At 36.0% G+C, this 14592-nt stretch overlaps 1 protein-coding gene across 1 annotated transcript; it reads left to right on the top strand.

Annotated features, from left to right (window-relative positions):
* The first annotated feature begins 8374 nt into the window (after positions 1–8374).
* On the top strand, positions 8375–13736 carry LOC143251468 (uncharacterized). The gene is made up of 4 exons (XM_076502765.1): positions 8375–8422; positions 9568–9672; positions 12712–12799; positions 13198–13736. Exons 1-4 carry the CDS (start codon positions 8375–8377, stop codon positions 13734–13736), a joined length of 780 nt encoding a protein of 259 aa, XP_076358880.1.
* Positions 13737–14592: the final 856 nt, after the last annotated feature.

Genomic DNA, 14592 nt, shown 5'->3' with positions numbered 1-14592 from the left:
GTTGACCGTTTGATGGCAGTACGGTGTTGCAAAATGTTACCATTTAATCCCAGAAACCCAGAAAAGAAACTTCTTACTACGACGGAACAATAACGTCTTAACAATGACGACGTGTGTTCGTCTTCGTCCTGTTGTGTTTTACAGAAACAGCTCCCAAGTCTTTGTGTCGGGTAAGGTACGGATTTGATTGATGTCGGCATGCGTAACGAATCGCGTAGAAACGGTGAAGTCGCACCTTTGTAAACACATTCGTCGCCGATGCTGTGGTATATTCATCAGCTGTAGTTGTATTCATAGCAACCAAAGCAGACACAGGCTCATGTATATATGTATATTTTTTTTTTAAAGAGTGTCTTAGGAAAGGAAAGTATCTAAAACCTTAAAACTGAGCGTTTTTCCCCTAAGATTTTTTAAAATTTTTGTAGGTGTCTCTCCAGTAAACTTAGTGTAACTTAGGTTACAATTTCCTTCGTGTTTCCGATGTTTTAAATACAGTTCTGTCCGTGTATTATACACAGATTGTTAAAAACAAATCAGTTGTCCGGTTCGTGGATTGACGGATACAAATATTTTAAATGAAATAAGTTCTAAACACGTTCGTTATTTTTTATTAGTCACTACCCACGACTGGTTTCTATACCAATTTGGTTCGCAACTTCTCGAAGTGTCTCGTTGCACGAGCTCAGCATGGCCAGGTGGTTAAGGCACTCGATTCGTAACCCGAGGGTCGCGGGTTCGCATCCCCGTCACACCAAACATGCTCGCCCTTTCATCCGTGAGGACGTTATCATGTGACGATCAATCCCACCATTCGTTGGTAAAGGAGTAACCCAAGAGTTAGCTGTGGGTGGTGGTGGTGACTAGCTGTCTTCCCTCTAGTCTTACACTGCTAAATTAGGGACGACTAGACCAGATAGCCCTGGTGTTGCTATGGGTGAAATTAATGAAAAAAGAAGATAGACAGAAGAAGTGGTTTGTTAAGTTTTCCTCAATCAAAAGTTACAAATCAGAAACAAACAAACATGTTGTTTTAAAATTACTATTTATAGATTTTTTATTTTATTTTTACTTTTAAAACTGTTTTGTTTTGACCAAGTGTAGAAACAACTTTCCATGAACCAAGCAAAAGAAAACGTCACGAGAAATGAAAGATCACCACGGAAAGTCAGAACAGAGAAATGAAAGATCACCGCGGAAAGTCAGAACAGAGAAATGAAAGACCACCACGGAAAGTCAGAGCAGAGAAATGAAAGACCAACACGGAAAGTCAGAACAGAGAAATGAAAGACCACAACGGAAAGTCAGAACAGAGAAATGAGAGACCATCACGGAAAATCAGAACAGAGAAATGAGAGACCACCACGGAAAGTCAGAACAGAGAAATGAAAGGCCAACACGGAAAGTCAGAACAGAGAAATGAAAGACCACCACGGAAAGTCAGTACAGAGAAATGAAAGACCACAACGGAAAGTCAGAACAGAGAAATGAGAGACAATCACGGAAAGTCAGAACAGAGAAATGAAAGACCACAACGGAAAGTCACAACAGAGAAATGAGAGACCATCACGGAAAGTCAGAACAGAGAAATGAGAGACCACCACGGAAAGTCAGAACAGAGAAATGAAAGACCACAACGGAAAGTCAGAACAAAGAAATGAGAGACCATCACGGAAAGTCAGAACAGAGAAATGAAAGACCACCACGGAAAGTCAGAGCAGAGAAATGAAAGACCACCACGGAAAGTCAGAGCAGAGAAATGAAAGACCACAACGGAAAGTCAGAACAGAGAAATGAGAGACCATCACGGAAAGTCAGAACAGAGAAATGAGAGACCACAACGGAAAGTCACAACAGAGAAATGAAAGACCACCACGGAAAGTCAGTACAGAGAAATGAAAGACCACAACGGAAAGTCAGAACAGAGAAATGAGAGACCATCACGGAAAGTCAGAACAGAGAAATGAAAGACCACAACGGAAAGTCAGAACAGAGAAATGAGAGACCATCACGGAAAGTCAGAACAGAGAAATGAGAGACCACCACGGAAAGTCAGAACAGAGAAATGAAAGACCACAACGGAAAGTCAGAACAAAGAAATGAGAGACCATCACGGAAAGTCAGAACAGAGAAATGAAAGACCACCACGGAAAGTCAGAGCAGAGAAATGAAAGACCACCACGGAAAGTCAGAGCAGAGAAATGAAAGACCACAACGGAAAGTCAGAACAGAGAAATGAAAGACCACAACGGAAAGTCAGAACAGAGAAATGAGAGACCATCACGGAAAGTCAGAACAGAGAAATGAAAGACCACAACGGAAAGTCAGAACAGAGAAATGAGAGACCATCACGGAAAGTCAGAACAGAGAAATGAAAGACCAACACGGAAAGTCAGAACAGAGAAATGAAAGACCACCACGGAAAGTCAGTACAGAGAAATGAAAGACCACAACGGAAAGTCAGAACAGAGAAATGAGAGACCATCACGGAAAGTCAGAACAGAGAAATGAAAGACCACAACGGAAAGTCAGAACAGAGAAATGAGAGACCATCACGGGAAGTCAGAACAGAGAAATGAGAGACCACCACGGAAAGTCAGAACAGAGAAATGAAAGACCACAACGGAAAGTCAGAACAAAGAAATGAGAGACCATCACGGAAAGTCAGAACAGAGAAATGAAAGACCACCACGGAAAGTCAGAGCAGAGAAATGAAAGACCACCACGGAAAGTCAGAGCAGAGAAATGAAAGACCACCACGGAAAGTCAGAACAGAGAAATGAAAGACCACAACGGAAAGTCAGAACAGAGAAATGAGAGACAATCACGGAAAGTCAGAACAGAGAAATGAAAAACCAACACGGAAAGTCAGAACAGAGAAATGAAAGACCACCACGGAAAGTCAGAACAGAGAAATGAAAGACCACCACGGAAAGTCAGAACAGAGAAATGAGAGACCACCACGGAAAGTCAGAACAGAGAAATGAAAGACCACAACGGAAAGTCAGAACAGAGATATTTGAAGTTTTTGTAGACAGCGCCGGTACTAAATTTGATGAGGCAAAAAGTACAGATGCTGACCTGGTGGTAAACGAGGAAACTCATACCATTAAGCTAAGTTTAAACTAACGATACTATTGGTGGCAAGTTTAAAACTGTTTAATGTAAAGACGTTTGGTTCAAACATAGCCTTTCACTCTTTCAATAAAATATATCATATCATATTGTAACTATGACTCCACTACCTCATGAAATATGATTCGATTCTTCAGCATGCGTGGTTTTGGAAACACGTGGATTGTTTATAGCTTTATGTATTGTTTATAACTGTTTATGGATTGTTTATAGCTATATGTATTGTTTATAACTGTTTATAGATTGTTTATAACTGTTTATGTACTGTTTATAGATTGTTTATAACTGTTTATGTACTGTTTATAGATTGTTTACAACTGTTTATGGATTGTGTCCAACAGTTCATGGATTGTTTATAACTGTTTATAGATTGTTTCTAACTGATTATGAATTGTTCATAGTAGTTTATGAATTGTTTATAACAGTTTGTAATAGTTTATATATTGTTCATAACTGTTTAAGGATTGTTTATAATAGTTTATGTACTGTTTATAACTGTTTATAGATTGTTTACAACTGTTTATGGATTGTTTATAACAGTTCATGGATTGTTTATAACTGTTTATAGATTGTGTCCAACAGTTCATGGATTGTCTATAACTGTTTGTAGATTGTTTATATTTGTTTATATTTTTGTGAGCATCACAACGTTATTTTATAAATAAATAACTATTGTATTTACACAACTTAACACTTATCATATTTTTATTGATGTCTTTTACGACTCAACATGCTACAAATACGACAAGCATCCAGTATGTTAGACTTATAGTGTAACGTTTTGTTACTTGGTAAGTTGAAAGTATAGTGTATAGTGTAACGTTCTGTTAGTTGAGAAGTTGAAGGTATAGTGTAACGTTTTGCTGTTTGGTTGGTTGAACGTATACTGTAAGCTTCTGTAACTTGGAGAGTTAAAGTTATAGTTCCTAGTGTAACGTTTTGTTACTTGGTAAGTTGAAGGTATAGTGTAACATCTTGTTACTTGTTAAGTTGAAGGTATAATATAACGTTTTGTCATTGGGTAAGTTGAAGATATTGTGTAACATTTTGTTACTTAGGAAGTAGAAAGTATAGTGTATAGTGTAAAGTTTTGTTACTTGGTAAGTTGAAGGTATAGTGTATAATGTAAAGTTTTGTTACTTGGTAAGTTGAAGGTATACTGTATAATGTAAAGTTTTGTTACTCGATAAATTGAGGTACAGTGTATAATGTAAAGTTTTGTTACTTGGTAAGTTGAAGGTACAGTGTATAATGTAAAGTTTTGTTACTCGATAAGTTGAAGGTACAGTGTATAATGTAAAGTTTTGTTAGTTGGTAAGTTGAAGGTACAGTGTATAATGTAAAGTTTTGTTAGTTGATAAGTTGAAGGTACAGTGTATAGTGTAAAGTTTTGTTACTCGATAAGTTGAAGGTATAGTGTATAATGTAAAGTTTTGTCACTCGGTAAGTTGAAGGTATAGTGTATAATCTAAAGATTTGTTACTTGGTAAGTTGAAGGTACAGTGTATAATGTAAAGTCTTGTTACTTGATAAGTTGAAGGTATAGTGTATAATCTAAAGATTTGTTACTTGGTAAGATGAAGGTACAGTGTATAATGTAAAGTTTTGTTACTTGATAAGTTGAAGGTATAGTGTATAATCTAAAGATTTGTTACTTGGTAACATGAAGGTACAGTATATAATGTAAAGTTTTGTTACTTGATAAGTTGAAGGTATAGTGTATAATCTAAAGATTTGTTACTTGGTAAGTTGAAGGTACAGTGTATAATGTAAAGTTTTGTTACTTGATAAGTTGAAGGTACAGTGTATTATGTAAAGTTTTGTTACTTGGTAAGTTGAAGGTACAGTGTATAATGTAAAGTTTTGTTACTCGGTAAGTTGAAGGTACAGTGTATAATGTAACGCCTTTGTTACTTGATAAGTTGAAGGTATAGTGTATAATGTAAAGTTTTGTTACTCGATAAGTTGAAGGTACAGTGTATAATGTAACGTTTTGTTACTTGATAAGTTGAAGGTATAGTGTATAATGTAAAGTTTTGTTACTCGATAAGTTGAAGGTACAGTGTATAATGTAAAGTTTTGTTACTTGGTAAGTTGAAGGTATAGTGTATAATCTAAAGATTTGTTACTCGATAAGTTGAAGGTACAGTGTATAATGTAAAGTTTTGTTACTTGGTAAGTTGAAGGTATAGTGTATAATCTAAAGATTTGTTAGTTGGTAAGTTGAAGGTACAGTGTATAATGTAAAGTTTTGTTACTCGATAAGTTGAAGGTATAGTGTATAATGTAAAGTTTTGTCACTCGGTAAGTTGAAGGTATAGTGTATAATCTAAAGATTTGTTACTTGGTAAGTTGAAGGTACAGTGTATAATGTAAAGTTTTGTTACTCGATAAGTTGAAGGTATAGTGTATAATGTAAAGTTTTGTTACTTGGTAAGTTGAAGGTACAGTGTATAATGTAAAGTTTTGTCACTCGGTAAGTTGAAGGTACAGTGTATAATGTAAAGTCTTGTTACTTGATAAGTTGAAGGTATAGTGTATAATCTAAAGATTTGTTACTTGGTAAGATGAAGGTACAGTGTATAATGTAAAGTTTTGTTACTTGATAAGTTGAAGGTATAGTGTATAATCTAAAGATTTGTTACTTGGTAAGATGAAGGTACAGTGTATAATGTAAAGTTTTGTTACTTGATAAGTTGAAGGTATAGTGTATAATCTAAAGATTTGTTACTTGGTAAGTTGAAGGTACAGTGTATAATGTAAAGTTTTGTTACTCCATAAGTTGAAGGTACAGTGTATAATGTAAAGTTTTGTTACTCGATAAGTTGAAGGTACAGTGTATAATGTAAAGTTTTGTTACTTGGTAAGTTGAAGGTATAGTGTATAATCTAAAGTTTTGTTACTTGGTAAGTTGAAGGTATACTTTATAAAGTAAAGTTTTGTTACTCGATAAGTTGAAGGTACAGTGTATAATGTAACGTTCTGTTACTCGGTAAGTTGATAGTATAGTGTAACGTTTTGTTGACTCTTCTCTGTTGTTATAACTCATCAGAAAACAAAATGTATTTACCTACAATAAGTGGGTTATGACACATTGTACTTGTAATGACTTTTATTTGTGACAAGTCGGTTACATGATCTGTAGACTTACCAGATGTCTCTGACCACAGATGGCCTATAGCATGCTGTTAAACAGTTAACGAACTAATTGACGTGTTAAACATGGATTGTGCCGTGTATTCCTATACAAAATTCTAGAACTGAGTGATAGTATTTATTTTACTTTGTCTGTCAAGCAAAAGTTTCGCACGTGCTCTGACCACCTGTGTAAGAAGCAAACAGATGGCAGGTAGGTGAATCTGTCCCATATCGAGACCTGCAAACGACAGTCTGGGGAAATCAAACGATACGGCGTAATATAAGACAAATTGAAATACCTTAAAGAAATTTTAAACCCAAATCTCTACTCAAATCAGTATAGATGTTTATAACCACGTGATACTAGTGCGTGGGAGACAGAATTGTAAAAGGTCAACCTATCATAATAATACTCAGTTTTTGAATGTTCTGATAATGCGCGTGTACCATACTATCTAAAATATGTTTTTACGAATACTTTGTATTGTCAAGTCTTTAATTATAGTTTTAATACCCATACCAGCCGTCTTGAGAACACATTTTTTACTTGAATCGGGTTTCTCGTCACGAATTACGAGTACTTTATTTCAACAGACGTAGACAAAATGGTGGATGTAAACATAGTTTAGTAGACATTTTGTACAACAACAAATTAAAGGCTTATGAACGTTTTGAAAAGTCTAATATTAGGTCTTAAGATAACATTATAAGTTGATTTATTGGTAGTTATTAAGTAAGTTTCGCCATAACCATACTAATGTGAGAAACGAACACAAATTAGGTGTTAATTTTTCCCTTAATCGAATATACGCTATAATTAATAAAGGCTTAATTAACGTTAGGCATAAGACAATTGAACATATATAGTTCGGTATCTTCGATTATTCCAGATACCTTGTATTTATAGGAATACTGTTGTAATAGAGATACAAATTTCATTCAAGTGTTTTGCTTGTCACTGCTAGTAATATATTAATATTTTCTTTCCTTTCACGTGCTTCATGCGAGAACACGGCGAATACGTGAAAATTAATGCGAACGAAAAATACGGTATCCTTGTTTTGAGGTTCTCCGGGTCTCTAAATATTTATTAATAATCATATAATGAGATTCAGTGTTTGTGTGTCACGTAACTCCTAAACTTCTAAATAGAGCCAAACGAATCGTCCCGGCCACTTTTTTGAACCCCTCAAGGAACCCCGGGTATTTTGCAGAAATTTTTTACGGGGATTCCCCGAAAGCGAACCACAAATTTAGAACACATAAATATGTATTCTTAGTTATTACCGTTTCCAACTTAGTTAAAGAACTTAAAATTGCTTTACAGGGACCTTGTAAATGTGGGCCATGGGCCTACAGGTTCACTAGTTATACAGAGAAACGGTTGTTTAACAATATTAAATTTTCAGGTACCAAGTTATCATGCGTGAATTCTACAAGATGTATGCAGGTGGTACACTTACAGGAATATTTAATAGCCACATTAAGAAACCAGCTAGTTTTTACAACACAGATGTCAGGTGCTATACCTAAATAAAAGATATATACACAATGTTGTGATATCTTTAAGAATTAGTGACAACTAATAAACCAAATCAAATCAGATATTGTTAACTGCCTGTGTATGTTTGTACCCACCTGATCTTTAGAGAGTAATAAACATATTGGTGTAAACTACTGTCGTCATCTCTGATTTACACATTCACAGCGGTAATCATAAACGACTAATGATACTCACCCCTAACGACTGGTTGTTTGTGATTCGTGGTTTAACTCTGCTGTAGAAAACCGTTGGACATAATCCTCCGTATTTCCACAGGCGTGAGGTTGAGATAATCAAAAGGTGTTAAACACGGTGATGGTCAGTCACAGCATGAGGTGGAAGTTTGGAAAGAGGCCACATTAGCGTTGTGGAATTCCTTTCTATTATGGTATTTTGCTCGTATTATCCGCCAGTTCTGTCACTTACTCTCTGACCACTGGTCAATTACAACGATTTGATTAGCATTAGTTACCATAGAGCTTTAACGTTTAAAAATATTTTAAAATTAAGAAGAAGGAATTGAAGTAAAGAATCTCACATAATAACATTCTGCTGCTTCTAATGGCTGACCTTGACGGCCTGGAAGCAGAAAGAAAAGAACTGCGAAAGGTAAGACTGCAAACTCTCATCATTATAGTTGTATAAAATTACTTATAGGTTATCTGTTAAAGTACTTTGATGCCCAGAACTTCGCTAAACGACAGAAAAATAATATTAAATATAGAAGTTTTGTTTATTCGCAGTTAGTTAGCAAGAATTCATGATGAATCATATTGAACGAATGTCAAAACACTTACAATAAAACTACGAGTTGGCACGTGGTGAATTTTGAACTTTGTTACTGCGCATGCGCACCCGTTATATTCTGTGATAGCTTGGTTGTTTCGAATTTCAAATAAAGCTACACGAGAGCTATCCGCGATAGCCGTCCCTAATTTAACAGTGTAAGACTAGAGGGGAGGCAGCTAGTCATCACCACCCACTGCCAAATTTAGGGCTACTCTTTTACCAAAGAATAGTGGGATTGATCGTTACATTGTAACGCCCCCACGGTTAAAAGGGCAAGCATGTTTGGTGTGACGGGGATTCGAACCCGCGACACTCGGATTACGAGTCGAGTGCCTTAACCACCTGGTCATGCCGGGCCCTGTGATAGCCACGGGAGCTTAGTGAACTAAATTAACCTGATTCTTTTATTAAAATTCTTCAGATTTATTATTTTTTTCTTATTCTCATATTTGTTATATGGTTTTCATGGGGAGTACACATTTTGCCTCGAAGTTCCTTTTATTAAATAGTATTGAATTTTAATTAGGTTGTTAAAATGAAACCACGAGTTTCACTAACAGTTAATAATTTCAGGTTTGATACTTCAGTTAAAGGAGCTTTATCGTTAACCCTAAAATTATGTTAAAGGAGTTTTATTACAAAAACCTGAGGCTCCCTCCTTAGGAGTTTTATTACACAATCCTGAGGCTACCTCCTAAGGAGTTTTATTACACAAACCTGAGGCTACCTCCTAAGCATAAACAGTTAAATATGTTGCTTTAAATATTTAACTTTTTGTTTACATGTTTACTGTTTTTTGGAAAAAGAAAAGAAAATGAGAAACGGTAGGGGGGCGCTTCTTGTAAAGTTATGTGTGAAAAACAAAACATTCGGATACGAGACAGTTTCAATGTGAATGTACAGTTAAAATAAGAAATAAATATCAATTTAATATATTTAATTTACTTTTATTTATTTTATTCTAGATTAGAAAGAGCAGGACTGAAAAACGCCGACGAGAAAGAATAAACCAGAGTTTAGCGGAGTTGAAGGATATTTTGTGTTTGGTGAACCCTAACGAAATGTGTGAAGTAATGTCTTTATTACCTAGAAGTTTCTTGTTTCTGCCTAACACTCCGGCTTTAACAACATGTAGCTTTGCGCTTAACTTCAAACAAACAAAGAAACAAAAAATAATAACTTCTACTCACAGCAAGCTACCCATACTAGACATAACGAAACGTAGTAATAAATATAGCCGATTTAATACACATTTCTTACTTATAGTGGTTAGAATAGATCGATTCATCACTTGGGTACCTTCCTTCTTAGCGACGTTTTCGGCCGTAATCCCAGTAATATTACATAAGTTTTGACCAGCTTAGAAGATTTCTGGTAGCCCTATATTCATAATTCCCATTTTAAAAATCCAAAAACTGTTTTTTTTTCATTTTTCTCTGTGAAATAAATGTAAACATCAAATAGTTTTAAAATAACATAACGTTTTGGGACAATATTGGACTTATTGGTTCATCTCAGCTGTTCCTTTCCCCAAGTTAAACCAAAACTATCCGTAAACGTATTTTTAAAAAAATTCTAAAGCGAGCCATTCTCATTGATATACTTGTCAAACATATTTCTTAAATTCACTTAAACTTACTATCTCTACAACATCCAAAGGAAATCCATTTCGAAGGCCAACCATCTTCTTATCAAAATGAAATATCTTAGCTGAAGATGCTCCTACCCTGAAGAAAGATAATGTATCAACACTATCAATATTCCTTAAACACTTCAGTCAGATCCCCATAACTCTTATAACGTGACGGTCAATATCACTATTCGTTGGTAAAAGAGTAGCCCAAGAGTTGGCGGTGGGTGGTGATGACTAGCTGCCTTCCCTCTAATTTTACACTGCTAAATTAGGAACGGCTAGCGCAGATAGCCCTGGAATAGCTTTGTGCGAAATTCAAAAACAAAAAATAATAAGTTCGGGTGGATTCACACCTGCATATCAAATTTCTAAATTTAAGTAAAAAAATCCCGTTCTATTATAAAATATGTTTCAGAATGGACATATGCTTATGTGGCTGAGGGTAAGAATTAGATTTGGTGTATTTGGATTTTCAAGGTGTTACATGAAAGTTTTGTAAAGAAATTGTCTCTATAGGCGCGGGTTAAGTTAGTAAATCAGGTAAAAGAGTGGCTGGATGGAAGGAAGCAGACGGTTTTTACATATGGACTTCAATCAAACTAGATTAATGTTACAAGTGTGGTACTTCAGGGCTCAGTCTTAGGACCTTTGTTCTTTTTGATTTGCATCCATAACTGGAAGAAATTGTCAATAAATTACTTACTTCTGCAGATGATGTTAAGGTTTTCGGTGTTGCTGGCTGTGAAGAGGATGCTACTGATTTACAAAAGGATTTAGATCATTTAGTGAGTTGGGCAAATAAATAGAAGACCTGGTTTAATTATGACAAATGCATGACATATTGGTTGTCCTAATTTGAATTACAAGTATCATTTAAATGGAAATAGTCTTAACAGCGTAATGAAAGTAAGTGATCTTAATGTAATGGTTGATCAGTCTCTAAAGCCATCCAAGCAATGTGCTGTTGCTAGTGGTGACGCAAATGGGTGTATCTACACAAATATCGGATACAAGTGTCAATAGGTTATAATTTCATTGTACAGGTCACTATTTAGGCCATATTTGGAATACTGTGTTCAGTTTGTTTGGTTTGTTTTTGAATTTTGCACAAAGCTACTCGAGGGCTATCTGTGCTAGCCGTCCCTCATTTAGCAGTGTAAGACTAGAGGGAAGGCAGCCAGTCATCACCACCCACCGCCAACTCTTGGGCTACTCTTTTACCAACGAATAGTGGGATTGACCGTCACATTATAACACCCCCACGGCTGGGAGGGCGAGCATGTTTAGCGCGACGCGGACGCAAACCCGCGACCCTCGGATTACGAGTCGCACGCCTTACGCGCTTGGCCATGCCAGGCCCACTGTGTTCAGTCTCGGGCTCCTTGGCTTAGGAAGGACATTAAACTGTTGGAAGGGGTTCATAAGAGGGTCGCTAGAATGTTGCCTTGGATGAAAGGGTTGTCGTATAAGGAGAACAGGAGAGTTATGGGGATCTGACTGAAGTGTTTAAGGAATATTGATAGTGTTGATACATTATCTTTCTTCAGGGTAGGAGCATCTTCAGCTAAGATATTTCATTTTGATAAGAAGATGGTTGGCCTTCTCAACACGCTTGCCCATGCCGGGCCATACCCGAATTTATCCCAGACACCTTTCAATACTTAAAATGACTACTGATAGCCATCTTCAATTTTGAAGTGATAGACCAGAATTATGACAGCTAATCAACACCACCAACCGCCAATTTTTGAGCTACTCTTATCAACAAATAGTGGGATTGACCGTTACATCCTAACACACACAAGGCATAAAGAATGAACGTCTTCGGCGACGGGTTTTGATCCCATGACACACCGAACCATGCCAGGACCTCTTTAGGAAGACTTTGGTTATTTTATAGAGAAAGAATTTATCGAGAGTAAAGTTTTTGATTGACATGTGACAGTGATTTGGAGCCAGCATTCTGAACTCTTTCAAAAACAAACAAAACCAAAGTTACGTAATGTATTTCTTGTTTCTTTTGAATTTCGCGCAAAGCTACACAGGGCTATCTTCGCTAGCCGTCCCTAATTTAATAGTGTAAGACTAGAGGGAAGGAAGCTAGTCATCACCACCCATCGCCAACTCTTGGGCTACTCATTTACCAACGAATAGTGGGATTGACCGTAACGATATAATGCCCTCACGGCTGAAAGGTCGAGCATGTTTGGCGTGACGGGGATACGAACCCGCGCTCCTCAGATTACGAGTCAAGTGCCTTAACCATCTGGCTATGCCTGGCCATGTATTTCTTATAACCTCATCTGTCCCTTAGAATAATGTTTATAATTTATAATTTAGTTACAATCCTTTGAATAATGTCATGCCATTACGTCATGATGTCTTTGTGACAGACGTCTTAAAGTTACATCACGAAATTAATTCAAATGAGATTATTTTTATATTTCTCAACAAAATGTTCTTTAATTCCCTTTAGACATCAACTTATACCAGTAAACGAAGGGCCGACATGCTGGAAAAGTTAGTTGCCCACTTGAAAGATCTTCATACAAAATCCTGTTCAGGTATAACAAACGAAAATAATTTGTTCGTGTTATCTGTCTTCTCGATTTCGGACTTAAACTTTAAAACGAAAAGGGTATTTTAAGAAGAATATATAACAATCTAATGTTTGCTGTCTTCTAACTTGTTTTAAATGTTTGTGACTTGTGGATTTATTAATGTTGTTTGTTCCATTACAACTCGTGGTAATAAGAAATTAGCCATGTCTCATTATTCTGATTTGCAATGATTTTGACATAAAACGTTTTATCTTAACAGTAAATATCACATTCGTGGTCATCACTTTGAGAGCCTAATTTGCGACTATATTGTCTTATCATGCATTTAATAAAAGGAACAGATTATTTTAATAACCAAACTTAGTTGGTATTGTGTCAATAAACTTGTTTGTTCCCTGTAGAGGTCAGCACCATGCCTGAAGCGCCAGCTGGTGAAGGTTTTATTATTGGCTACAGGGAATGTATGACTGAGATTACTCGTTTTTTGTCAGCTAATGAGTATAGATGCTCTTCTGAGTTCATGACCCGTCTGTTTTGTCACCTGAATAGAAGGCTTCATGAAAACAACAAACGTTGCAGTGGCGACTCGACGAACCAGATAGAGGACTTGCTCGTGATGTCAGATTCTCGCCAAACACAAGTAGAAATCTCCAGAGAAACAGAACCAAATCGTAATGAATTGCCGCTTAAGAACGCCGTTATTGGTCCTGGAGTTTTTTCTAGTGGTTATTATTTTTGGCCCGTGTACAACAGTGACACGTCATCTGGCGATTTTATTGGCCATCATCCTGGAATTAAAATACCTTTCAAAAAGGACTTGGGTTCGAGTCAAAACGAAATTGTGAAGAATAATAGTCAAGAAAATCCCCAAATAATAAAGATAAAAAATGTTGAGTGTAAGAATCAGGCTGATGGAGAAACAGTATGGCGCCCATGGTAAAAAACAAACGATATTCATATAGCTGCCATCATAAAGTGAACTGATAATGTAGCTAAAGAAACTCATGATGCAGTTCCAAATATAATTCATTATGTTCACCCGCTTGAGTTCGTTATTAAACCTTAATATTAGGTGTTGAAAACGATATCAGAGTTTCGATGAGAAAATTCAGAAATCTTACGAGAAACAAACTTGTTTATTAGTGTGGTATTCAAGGTGTGTGTGTTTTTGTGTTTTTCTTATAGCAAAGCCACATCGGGCTATCTGCTCAGCCCACCGAGGGGAATCGAACCCTGATTTTACGTTGTAAATCCGGAGACATACCGCTGTACAAGCGGGGTGCTTATTCAAGGTAAATATAGGTTTATGTACTGACGAAGAAATACGCACAGATACTCCTAGGATACGTTCTTGTACAATGAAGTGAAAAATGGATGAATATTTCTGTGAATTTTAATAAACTGAGAATGTCCTGAATATGTTTTCAGTTTTGTTTTTGAACAAAATTGCCACCTGATTCATATTAAACCCTTAGAATACATACTGTATGTACTTTTACGAGAGAGTAAACTTTATAATGGTCTTAGTTTACAAAAACAAAGGATGAACTTCCGAGTAATAACAATCTTTTCTTTGTTACAGGAAGTAACAACATGTTCTGTACAATCTTTATTACATGTAGCAACAATATGTTATTTACACTCTTTATTACATGTAGCAACAATATGTTCTTTATTACATGTAGCAACAATATGTTCTTTATTACATGTAGTAACAATATGTTATTTACACTCTTGATTACATATAGTAACAATATGTTATTTATATTCTTTATTACATATAGTAACAATAATTT

This window comes from Tachypleus tridentatus, chromosome 6 (assembly GCF_004210375.1).
Source record: "Tachypleus tridentatus isolate NWPU-2018 chromosome 6, ASM421037v1, whole genome shotgun sequence".
Lineage (NCBI taxonomy): Eukaryota > Metazoa > Arthropoda > Merostomata > Xiphosura > Limulidae > Tachypleus > Tachypleus tridentatus.
Note: the sequence above shows the minus strand (reverse complement) of the source record. Positions and strands in the feature narration are given on the sequence as shown.